We start from the raw sequence: 12,567 nt of genomic DNA, 5'->3' as shown, positions 1-12,567 counted from the left end.
AGACACAAGTCCATCTAGTTCAACCAATAAAAGGGAAAAGAAAAAAGAAAAATAGAATCCCAAATACACAATCCTATACCCACAGTTGATCCAGAGGAAGGCAAAAAATCCCAGCAAAGCATGATCCAATTTGCTCCAGCAGGGGAAAAAATTCCTTCCTGATCCCCCCGATAGGCAATTGGATATTCCCTGGATCAAAGAAATCAGTCATTCATTCACACAGCTCTGTGTATGAATGAACTACAAGCCCTGACATCCTTTGCGGCTGTCAGCTTGTAGTCCTCAATTAACTATGTGATAGTTTATTGATTGTTTCTGTCAGTGTATACATTGACAGATCTGCAGGAGACCTGCATGGCACCAGCTGGTGCAATGATTTTTAGGCTCCAAAAATATAATAAATACTCATTTTTTTACCTGCAAAAAAATGTGCATTTATTATTTTTTTTAGAAAAGGGAGTTTATCCTTTAAGGAAATGTATATTTTTTTCAATGTTTTATTCAAAACCTCACACTTTTGCATTGATTATTTAGAAATGTCCCCGCATGCTTACTCACATTTAGCATGAACTATAGTGGACAAATTGTGATTTTTTTTTCTTTAATCATCATAGAATAAAATCAACATGAATATGAGAATAATGATGAATAAACCTCATTGCAGAAGCCATGCAAAATGTCTAAGCAGAAAAAAAAAAACTTTTGATAATACACTAACTATCCTGGGCAGTTTTAGCATACCAACGCTTTTGTATGAATTGCATCAAATATCCTCTCAGGCTACACAAAAAGGAAAAAAAAGTAGATTTGTGAACATACTGCTATATATGTATAATACTAATATGTTTCATTCAGTAAAACATCCCATATATTAACCAGGAGGCAGCTGTACATTATAAGCACATAGGTTTTCATATTATAAATCACAACAAATTTTTTTTTGGTTAGAATTTTTGCTCTATACAAAGACAGCTAATATTTTCTGAACTGAACACATTTTAACTATTAATTTCTGGAGTGATAGACTACGGGAAGTTTTACTAAGACCCCTTTCACACTGGATCACATTGCAGGCGCTACAGTGCTAAAACTAGCGTCTGCAAAGCGCTCTGAAAGTGCCGCTGCTTTGTCCTGAATGTAAAAACCCTGAGGGGGCTTTCACACTGGAGTGGTGCGCTAGCAGGATGGGAAAAAAGTCCTGCTAGCAAGCATCTTTGGAGCGGTGTATACACCGCTCCTGCCCATTGAAATCAATGGGGCACCGCGGCTATACCACCGGCAAAGCACCTCTGCAGAGACACTTTGCGGTGGTTTTTAACTCTTTCTTGGCCGCTAGCGGGGGTAAAACCGCCCTGCTAGCGGCCAAATACCACCGCTAAAACGACAGTAAAGCTCCGCTAAAAATAGCAGCGCTTTACCGCCGACCCACCTCCCGCCCCAGTGTGAAAGGGGCCTAAAACTGCTACACTTAGAATCTGGTGCAGCTGTGCATAGTAGCCAATCAGCTTCTAACTTCAGCTTGTTCAATTATGCTTTGACAATAAAACCTGGAAGCTGATTGGTTTCTATACAGAGCTGCACCAGATTTTGCACGCTCCAGTTTTAGTAAATCTTCCCCAACATGTTGTTTAATATTGTCTCACCTTACATCTACAAAGTAGCCCCGGGATAGTAGAACCTTTGTCATATGTTGGTTCACAACCAGTACAATACCAGGCCCATACATCCGTGCAGAGGGTTAGTGTTTATGATGCCTGGGGAGGTGACAGGTGTCCTGTGCAGCTGCATACAGCCAGTCTGTAAAAATTAATGACAGGATGAAAGACGTAGCAGCTGTACTGATCTTCCCACACATCCAAGCACATGCATCCGTACAAAGGTAGACGCACAGCTCTGGACGCAGATGGGTAGCATCCAGAGCGGTGCATTTGTTTCTGTACGGATGTAAACACTAGGATGTATGGGAAGATTCATACAGTAAATGCATCTTTCAGCCTGTCAGATTTTTACAGGCTGGCGCACTCGATTGCACAGGACACTTGTCACTACCCAAGCACATAAACAGGATCCTCTGCACCGATGTACAGGTCTATGTGCCCGAATGAATAAACCATAACACTAAACCTCAACCCAATTTATGTCTCTTAAATGTATCCCTTAATCTCAATCTAATTCCAAACCCCAATCCATAACCCTAAACCTAACATTTTACCTCAACTTACTTGCTAACCTGACCTTTATACTATTTTTTTTTTTATAATTCAGATTTTATTTATAAAAATTATTTTGCTCCCTTTTACAGACAAAAATACAAAAACAAAAATAACTACCCACCTCACAGGGCGAAACAAAGAAATTTGACAGAACACACAAGAAAAAAAGAAAAAGGGGGAAGGAAAGAAGGGGAGGAAGGAGCGCAATCATCATAATAGAGTGATTAACAAATGGTCTCTGTCAAAAAGTAGGATACTAGAGATAAGTAGGCATGTTTTTCAATGAGAAAATATTTGTTAAGCTCTGTTATCCATTCAGAAAGAGAAGAGGGCCAGGGGGAAGTCTACTCAAGTACAATTAGTCTGCTGGCTATAAAAAACGCTATCAAAAGAGTGAGCCATAGATTCTGATAAGTTAGAGATAAATCCGCATGACCAAGCAAGCAGGTAAGAGGGTCAACCAACAAGTTAACCCCAACAAGCCCATTAAGAGTCCATACCACCTCGGCCCAGTATCTTCTCAATTTGGGATAATGCCATAGAAGATGACCTCTATACAGGGTTGCCACCTTTTCTTCAAGCCAAACCCGAACACTTTAGCGCTAAATGGCTTTTTTTTTTCAAGGGGTAACACTGTGGACTCTGGTGTAAAGAGGAACTCTGATGTAAATTGGGGCTTTGGTGAGCAGAAACCCCCTTACATCAGAGTTCCTAGCATTCCTTCTTAAATCAGGGTTCCCAAAGCCTTACATCAGAGTCTGCAGAGCACCCCTCAGTCATCAGCACCTTTTATCCATGATGTACCTTCCAGCTACTGGGCTTCAAATTACCCACCCACACATTGGGGAGCCACAGTTTGGTATGAATAATGTGTCCTGGTTTCAGGTAGTCTGAAACCCGGACACATGATTTAAAACCCCGACTGTTCGGGTGAATCCCGGATTGGTGGCAATCCTACCTCTATACTTAAAGTGATACTAAAGTCAGGTTTTTTGTTTTTCTAAATAACAAACAAGTCATACTTACCAGCTATATGCAGTTGCGTTTTGCACAGAGAAACCCAGATACTCCTTTTCTTAGGTACCTCGAACGTGCTTCTGGCCCCTCTCTCCTATTGAGTGCCCCCACAGCAAGCAGCTTGCTATGGGAGCACCTGACCCGATGCTCCATGTGTCCATTCAGACACAGAGCTGTGGCTAGGCCCAGCCCCCTCTCTCTCCTCATTGGCTCACTGACTTTGATTAACAGCAGTTGCTGTCTCAGCCAATCAGGAGGGAGAGTCTTGGGCAGCCAAGTCTCTCCTGCAACATCGCTTATTTTAATCATTTGTTTCCCAAACATATTTTTTACTTGCAATGTCTCACTGAACTTGCTAGAAAATGCTAATGAATTTTCATATACAGCCTAGCAGATGCTTGTGAGTACTTTAAAGTGGTTGTATACCCTAATTTATCATTTTTACCTACAGGTAAGCCTATAATAAGGCTTACCTGTAGGTAAAATTAATATCTCCTAAACCTGTACGGTTTAGGAGATATTCCCTTTGCATGCAGCCGTTGACGTCTCTGAATGCGCTCTGAATGCCCGGGTGAAGGTCCGGCAGACGCTGCCGGACCTTTCCAGGAAGAAGACTCTCGCGGGAGAGACGTCATTGTGGCTCCGGCCACTCACAGTGCCAGAGCCGCGAACCCGGAAGAAACACAGAAAGCAAGATGTCAGCTTCCTCGGCGTGGACCGGGCTGCAATATGGGGGCTTCGATCTAAGGTAAGTATTTCATAATGAGCTAGTATGCGGTGCATACTAGCTCATTATGCCCTTGCCTTGCAGGGTTTTTTTTTTTTTTGTTTTTTTTTTTAGATGTGCGGGTATACAACCGCTTTAACTTGAGATGCTTATTCTAATTGCCATGAGATGGTGATAGCAACGATTTAAGTACATTTGTTTTACTGAGTTAAGCCTCGTACACACGATCCGATTTTCGGATGACCATTCGTCCGCTTTTTGTTGCATGCTAGTCTCATGTCGAAAGTGAAGAGTTTACTCACCGTACGAAAATTCTCGTATGGCAGAATACAACGTCAGAAGTGACATAATGTGTTGACTAGTTTTGGATGTGCTTTTCCATTTTTGAGCATGCGTAGTCTTGCTCTTACAATTTTTTTTTCGTACGAAAACCGTACTAATTAAATGAAAATTGGACGTTGAGTTCACGTACGACAAAAATTTTATAGTCTGCACATCCAGCTTTTGTCGGACGAAAAACCGTAATCGGCTGTCGAAAGCACCATACTAACGATCCGAAAATCGGCAGATCGTTTGTCGGAGGAAATTTTACTTCCGATTTTTCTATCATGTGTATGGGCCTGTAGAAATGACGTTTATAAGGACTGTGCATCCCAAGGTGCTTTATGTTAACCCACAAGCACCACTGATAGCACCACACAACCATATTATCTCTGACTACCTAAACTGCTTTCTAATTGTAAAATCGCTATTGTAAAAATTTTGAAACACTGATAAAGGTAGAGGGAAAGGTGCATACTTACTCGAGCAGCGGAGGCAATGGAGTCAGAACCATGAGCCGCATTCTTGGTTCCATCAGTACCAAATCTGGCTCGGATGCTTTCTGGAGAGTCACTACGCGCAACACTGGAGTTGGTTGGCCCCAGCAGCTTTCTCCAAGAAGCTATGGCTTCATCTCCTATCACTTCCATTGCTACGATTGGTCCACTTGTCATAAATTGAATCAAGTCACTGCAAAATTCAATGTAATTGTAAGTTTATTATACAAAATAACAAGAAAGGCAATTCAAAGCAAGCATATGAATAAAATGTGAATGCAGGGATTATCTTCAGTGGAAACTAAAGAGTGGATTTATCAAATAGACTGGGCACTTTGCAATTGCAGTTGCACTCATTTTTCCCAGAGCTTAGTGAATGTGGTAAAGCTCTGCTGATTTCCATCTTCCAATCAATCAAAAATGCTGTTTTCTATTTTCTCTTTTCTTTTCACCTGATTGGGTAATTGTTGCATAGCTCCCAACTGTCCCTGATTTCGAGGCAATGTCCCCCTGTCCCTCATTTGTCCCTCATTTTGGACTGATCTATATAGATGTATATAAAATGCACTTTTCCAGTGCTAAACCTTTCATCTGATTTCTAAATGGCTGCATTTGTAAATTCCAAAAGCCAATATAAAGGAATAGTAGTGGTAAAAAAAAAGCACTTGTGGGTTTACCCAATCTTGTTTTTTTGTACAATTCTCCTTTAAGGGGGTGTGGCAAGGGGTGTGTCCTCTGCCTGCATACTTTTGCTGATAGGTGTCCCTCCTTCCCATCTCAAAAAGTTGTGAGGTATGATTGTTGAAAAGTGAAGCTTTATCACATTTACTAAGCTCTGGGGAAAATAAGTGCAACTGCCCTTGCAAAGTGAACAGTGTCTTTTTGCCTTTAGTAAATCAAACCCCTATATGTCAAATTAATCAATAGTCCAGAAATATAGGCAGATGAACATTTATACAAACCTTGACTCTTCCTGTACAAGTCAAGCCCCCCCCCCCCCCCAACAAATACCTCACTATTCATACTCAGATGGAATGTAAGTTCTCACCAAACAATGGAGACTTGAGAGGTGGCAGGAAAAAATATCAGTATGCCTATAACTTGTTGCCACAGTAATAAACTATTCTCTTTAATTTGTGGATGTGCAGTAAATGGAGTTTAGCAGTACAAAGTGACCTGGAACTCTGTGTGTAAACAGAGCTTTATAAGAGAGCTGATTTACCAACCTGCATTTCAACATAACATAAATTGAAAGGGTGTAAAAGACTTTGGCAAAACAATCCTGAGCATGTACTTACATACTCTTGGGGGTGATTAGTCCAAGTACAGCTTTGGCACTGCCCCAGACAGCTGTAGTGATTCAATTATTTATCTCAATAAAAGATGACTTGGGTATGTTCACAAATGCATACTGAGTAATATAAACGGTTCTGTGTTGCAAATTTGTTCTCAAACACACCATCTGCCCTGCTCCTACATTAATTATAGCCATCAAATAAACTTTTTTTTTCTTTTTTTTTTCAACAGATTGCACATTTTCATAATGTCATCGTTTTATAACATTCTACAATTTTGCTTTAAGAGTCTATGCCGTGAAGCTGAAGTTTAGGTAAGGCAAAATTTATTTTACATTGGTCCAGCTTGGGCCAATGTAATTATGCATGTGCCTTACCTGTGGGATCCCCGTGGAAGGTGGAAATGATGGTAGTAATCACCGCTATTACAGTAATCCCTTCTAGCCCCTGGGTCTCGAACTGAACGACTGCCCCGCTGTATTGTGGACACAGGAGGTCGCTCACTCGGCACAAGCACCATTCAGGTGACACTCAGCATTTTCCCAATAGGGGCATTGACGTCACAATCTCCACCTCATCCAATCAAAGAACACATTGCATTCATTGAAAAAATGCAAAGTGACCTCCTATGTTCAGTAAGCAGCAGGGCAGCCACTCGTCATGGAACCTGCAAGCTAGTGGCAACCACGGTAGTAGGGCTGCCAGGTTCCACAGCAATTAGCCAGGTATGGCACAAACATAATTATGATTATAAAGGTATTCCTGTAAAATTATCATTTTACAGAATTACATTGGTCCGTGCTGGACCAATGTAATGATGTAAAAATTGCCATTTCTAAACTTCAGTTTTAAAGTCTATCTAAAGCTTTATATGTGTATATATTAATATATTTTTTTCTCCAGAGAGAATAAAGAAGGGAGTTAGAATGCATGTCAGACTTGAATGCTGTCTGTGTCCCTGCTGAGGGAATCCAACCTCTTTATGTGTCCTAAGGAAGATTGTGATAAAAAAAATCCAAAGTGTTATAGTTGTCATCCTATCTTACAATGGAGCAGCCACTTTTGCCACCAAAACAGCTCTGGCCCATCAAGGCCTGTACACCACTAGGACCTCTGAATGTATCTTGTGGTATCTGCCACCAAGCCATCAGTAGCGGATCCTTTAGGTCCTGTAAGTTGCAGGGTGTGGCCTCCATGGATCAAACTTGTTTTTCCAGCAATTCCTACAGATGTTCGATTGGATTGAGATCTGGAGAACTGCCAACAGAGAATACCATTTCCACAAAGGGGTGTACTTGGTCAATAACAATGTTTAGGTAGGTGGTATGTGTCAAAGTAACACCCAAATGAATGGCAGAACATTGCACGAAGCATCAAACTTCCTCCTTCAGCTTGCCTTCTTCCTATACTGCATCCTGGTGCCATCTCTTACCCAAGTAAATAAAGCACACACGCAGCCAAGCACATGATGTAAAAGAAAACAAGATTCATCAGACCAGGCCACTTTCTTCCATTGCCCAGTGGTCCAGTTTTGATGCTCACATGCTCTCTGTAGGCACTTTTGCCCGTGGACACGGGTCAGACATGGGTCTGTTAAGTCCCATACACAACAAAATGTAATGCCCATTTTTTCTGCTTACGACACATCAACTTCATGGACAACATGTTTAGTTGCTGCCTAATATATCCCACAAACTTTCAGATGCCATTGTAACGAGATGATCAATGTTATTCACTTAACCTGTCAGTGGTCAAAAAGTTATGGTTGATCAGTATATATACTGTGTATATGATCACTAGTAGCTTAAAAAGGGTCAGTACATCCCAGAGTTATATTTTTTATTTAGGGATGGAGGCTGGTGCGCAGAGTCAGGCCTTGGCTTCTTGTATGTCTTGAATACGCAAACAACAAGGTCTTCATGAAATAAATTCCAACTTCATTCATGTCCATCTAGGGTTTTCAGGTGTTCCCTGTGAGCTTTGTGTGTTTGAGGATCTCTTGCTTCATTTCTCCAAAATGCAGAATAATTTAAAACCCCCATAGGGAGAGTAAGAAATCCCTCATAATTGTCACAGCAGGTGTGCAGACCCAGGAACCCAAGCTCAGGGATTTCACTAAGAAAGTCCCCAGGAGATACAAGAAAATCTCTGCTGTGTTAACTCTTCAGCATCTACCAAAAACTGAACTATCCATTTGATTGCACTGCCCCTCTGATATACAGTAAATATTCATGTGAATGTGTGTTCATGTATTAAAAACTTTGCTTCTGTCCATAGTTTGTAATTATGTATGTACATGGGTGCAGCAGTGCTAGACAAATGTTCTTCATCTTAAAGTAGAATTCCTACCTAACACTATGTTTAATAACGTTCCCTCCTGCTACCTATCCTGCCTAAACTGTGTAACAAAAAAAATGTGTATACTTACGAAGCGCTAAGGAAGGAAAGTGTGAAACACATCAATCTTTGCTAATTAAGACTAAGCGCTAAGGAGAGTGCAGAACACGGCAATCTTTGCCTATGACTTAGTGCTAAGAAGAACACGAAATGCGTCAATCTTTGCAGATTATGACTAAGCTATAAGAAAAGCATGAAATGTGTCAATCTTTGAATTCTTTCCCCCACTGTCTTTTGTGCTGTTTTGCTGTGATATAAAGTGATAAAATGTGAAACAGGAGTGCAGCTGTCCAGAGTATTTCTTTTTATCAGTATGTGCGACTGACAAGCTGGGCTGGCACCCTTGTAGAGTGGTGTTAGAGTGTTACAGACTGTAGGACATGCACAAGCACCTAGTGCGGTGATTATTCTACATGTATATACTTACCTATTTTTGTCTGCCCTGGTCCGGTCAGCTCCTGTGTTAGTCAGAGGCAGCTGCAGGTGAAAGGATGGAGCACAGACAATGACTGGAACATGGGAGTAGAGGTCGACCGATATATCGGCCGATATTTGGTGTTTTTTAATTAATCGGGGCCGATTGTGCTGATAAAAAAGGCCAATTATAACTTCAGCGCGACTTGCAAATTACTTCTGTAATAGAAGTCAATGCAAGTTGCCTGAAGTCTTCTGTGGAGCAACTTGTTTGTCCTCTCTGGGCAGCCTGCCAAGTTTGATAAAAGAACCAAGAAGAGATACAATGTTTCTACTTATCAATGAACTGAACTCCCTGTGTAGGAGTTCTCAGTTTAACCATTTAAAGACTAAATCTTTTCTGACACTTGTTGCTTACAAGTAATAATCCTGTATTTTCTGCTAGAAAATCCCTTAGAACCCCCAAAAATGATATATATATATATATATATATATATATATATATATATATATATATATATATATTTTTTTTTTTTTTTAGCAGAGACCCTAGGGAATAAAATAGCAGTTGTTGCAATATTTTATGTCACACGGTATTTGCGCAGCGGTCTTTCAAATGCTATTTTTTTGGAAAAAATACACTAATGAATTAAAAAAACTAAGCAGTAAAGTTAGCCCATTTTTTTTTTCGTCCAAAAGTTTTGATTACCTGTTCTTGTGTATTTAATATTTAAGTATTTTTTTTTTAATCTAAATTATACATACAAGTGAACTAATTGGAGGTTTGTTTTGTTTAATAAATGTAAGAAATTTTCTGTATCACTTATTACTTAAGGCTGCTTTCACACTAGAGCGGGCAGGCATTGACAGTAAAACGCTGCTAGTTTTAGCAGCGCTTTACTGTCATTTTAGCGGCGCTATTCGGTTGCTAGTGGGGTGCTTATAACCCAGCTAGCGGCCAATGAAATGCGCCCGTGAAGCGCTGCTGCCGAATCGCTTTGCAGGCGCTTCAGCAGCGGTGCGCATTCATTTCAATGGGCAGGAGTGGTGGAGGAGCGGTATACACCGCTCCAAAGATGCTGCTTGCAGGACTTTTTTTTAACATCCTGCCAGCGCATCGCCTCAGTGTGAAAGTACTCGGGCTTTCACACTGAGACAGCAGGGGAGCCGTTTTGCAGGCACTTTACAGGCGCTATTTTTAGCCCAAAGGCGCCTGAAAAATGCTCCAGTGTTAAAAAGGGTCTAACTGTTAGATTTTATGAGATGAAGGGGAAAAAAAATCGGCCTAACATATCAGCCCAAAAAAATCGGCATCATATATCGGCCATCGGCCTCTGCGATTTCTAAATATTGGCATCGGCCAGAGAAAAACCCATATCGGTCAACCTCTACATGAGAGCATAGGAATGACATCACAGCTCCCGGAATTCCCAGCCGTTATCAAGCAGTCCCTCCTCTCCCCTGTAGATGCCACTCACTGACACGGAATATTACGTCACTGGACTGAAGCGGGGAAAAAAATAGGTAAGTATACAGATCATTTTTTTTTTTAACACAGGTTAGGAAGAATAGGTAGCAGATGGGGGGAAAACTTTTTTAAATATAGCTAGTGTTAGGCAAAAATTCCACTTTATTTCACTTCAATCCTACCAAACAGGGGATGTCTGATTGAAAAGTTGTATGGTGTGCCCCCCAAATATGTATATTGTAATAGGCCCTGACCAGGTCTTTTGGGCTGGAGCACCCCTCCCCCTCCTCATTACCTTTTATTTAGTGGCCACCAGTGCATAGGATGTATCCCCTTCAGTTCTCCCACATAGAGGAGTTCAGCTCCCATGGTTGAGACAAAGGATCTTCCATTCTATTACTAGTGTAGGACCCACTAATTCGGGGTACTTTGTCGCAGTAAGTGGGCTTAGCACTATATGACCATATAGTGTGACCAAACCCCCGTATTTTTTTAATATGTTCAGGTGTTTTTAACTAGCCTTCCAGGAAATGTCATTCTTGTATGTGTGCGCTGTAAAATATTTTGTCTGATTGAAAAGAACACGCACTTTGCACTTTCTAATGACACGGACAGCCAGTGACCATGTGATATAGGCTGCCAAGGTTTAAAGGGGCTCTGCCCATCTGGCTGCTTCATTCATTCAGAGATCTGTGAATGGAAGAACTACAAGTGCCAACAGCTTTGTGGCTGTTGGTTTGTAGTTCTCAATGAACTACCAGGGCGCTGTTGAGCACTCAAGGTAGTTGATTGTTTCTTCCTGTAATTGTGTAACTGCCTGCCTGTATGAAAAGACAGCTTACACAGACATTCTGCAGGAGTCCTGCATTGTGATCTGCTGATCATGGGTGCAATGTTTTGCAGGGTGCTGGTAAAAAGAAAATAGCAATTGTACATTTTTTTTAAATGCAAAAAGATCACAAAGGTGAACTTATCCTTTAAAGTGAATTTGTGTGCTGTCTATGTAGGGCAAAAAGCTCCAGACTCCCCCCCAAAAAAATTAAAGTCAGCAGCTACAAATACTGTAGCTGCTGACTTTTATTATAAGGACACCTGCCTTCCCTGGATCCAGCTCTATCCTCACCCAAGCCAATTCTTCACTAAGCACTGCGCTTTGTGATTGGTCCCGCAATCTTTGCAGCGATTGGATCAGAAGTGGTGGAGCGGGTACCTGTCAAAATCAGATACCAGCTCCCCCCCCTCCCCAAAAAAAAGAGTGCCATGTGTAAAAGGGGGGGGGGTGGAAGAATGGAACTTCCCTTTTTGGGTGAAGTTCTGCTTTAATAAAGACATACATACAGTAATTAATCTTTTGCTCTTTAACTGCTCCATTTGGCTAGGTGCACATCTGAGCAGGTGTGGAAGAGCATAAGATCATATGCCTTCCCACATCTGCAGAGAAAAACAAGCAGCTTCTTAGGAGATGCTTGGGGGGGCATTAATCCTAATGGCAACCCCATACACTGGAAACCGCAGCACGGTTTCCCATACTGGGAACCCGCACTGTACTATTGCTGAGCAGGCACGTTGTTGGAATAGGTGCAGGAACTTTTTCGCTGCATTTTCCGGAGGCACAGTAGCCCATTCAAATGAATAGGCTACTGTGCCCGAGCCATCGCAGCCGCTGGAAACCTCATATATGTGAACCGGACCTTTGTGTAAGCTACAAGATGCTGGAGTTGTAGCTTACACAAGATACTGAACTTCCCATTTGACAGCGCTGACTGGCCTAAGTGAGTCCATTCACACTCCATATAAACAAGTAATCAATGTTTTCTTCGATCTATCGTGCTGAAAAGTGCAGGAGAGAAAAGTAGAGATAATAATCCTCCAATTTAGGGGAAATAAACAAAAACCTGTTGTGTTGCTCTGAATGTTCAAAATCGGGTTTGCTTTCAGCCTAATTTTACTGTAAAAAAAAACAAAAAAACAGCACAGGATTACTTCTTCCTCTGAATGAAATCCCCACCCAGGGAGAGCTGTGACAGGAAAGAGTGCCCGACTATGCCTGCCCTTTCCGCCAGCCTCCTCTATTCATGGAGGCCATACTACAGCTTCTATCACAGAAATGTGATCTATGAATGAAGGGGATGGAACTTTCAATCATTTACCAGTCCTCCGTTCATAGATCGCTTTTCACTCAGAAAAGCTGTAGCATGGCTTCTATGAATGGAGTAGC

At 41.4% G+C, this 12,567-nt stretch overlaps 1 protein-coding gene across 1 annotated transcript in view; it reads right to left on the bottom strand.

The window, feature by feature from the left end:
- Positions 1–12,567, bottom strand: part of NME7 (NME/NM23 family member 7) — a 251,231-nt gene that overhangs the window by 114,947 nt on the left and 123,717 nt on the right. The window contains exon 6 of the mRNA XM_073615633.1: positions 4,761–4,968. Coding sequence (XP_073471734.1) covers positions 4,761–4,968 — 208 coding nt within the window. The remainder of the gene's footprint in view (positions 1–4,760; positions 4,969–12,567) is intronic.

The sequence above is a fragment of the Aquarana catesbeiana genome, linkage group LG02 (genome assembly GCF_042186555.1).
Source record: "Aquarana catesbeiana isolate 2022-GZ linkage group LG02, ASM4218655v1, whole genome shotgun sequence".
Taxonomy (NCBI): Eukaryota; Metazoa; Chordata; class Amphibia; order Anura; family Ranidae; genus Aquarana; species Aquarana catesbeiana.
The sequence above is the reverse complement of the archived record's forward strand: the minus strand, read 5'-3'. Positions and strand labels throughout refer to the sequence as shown.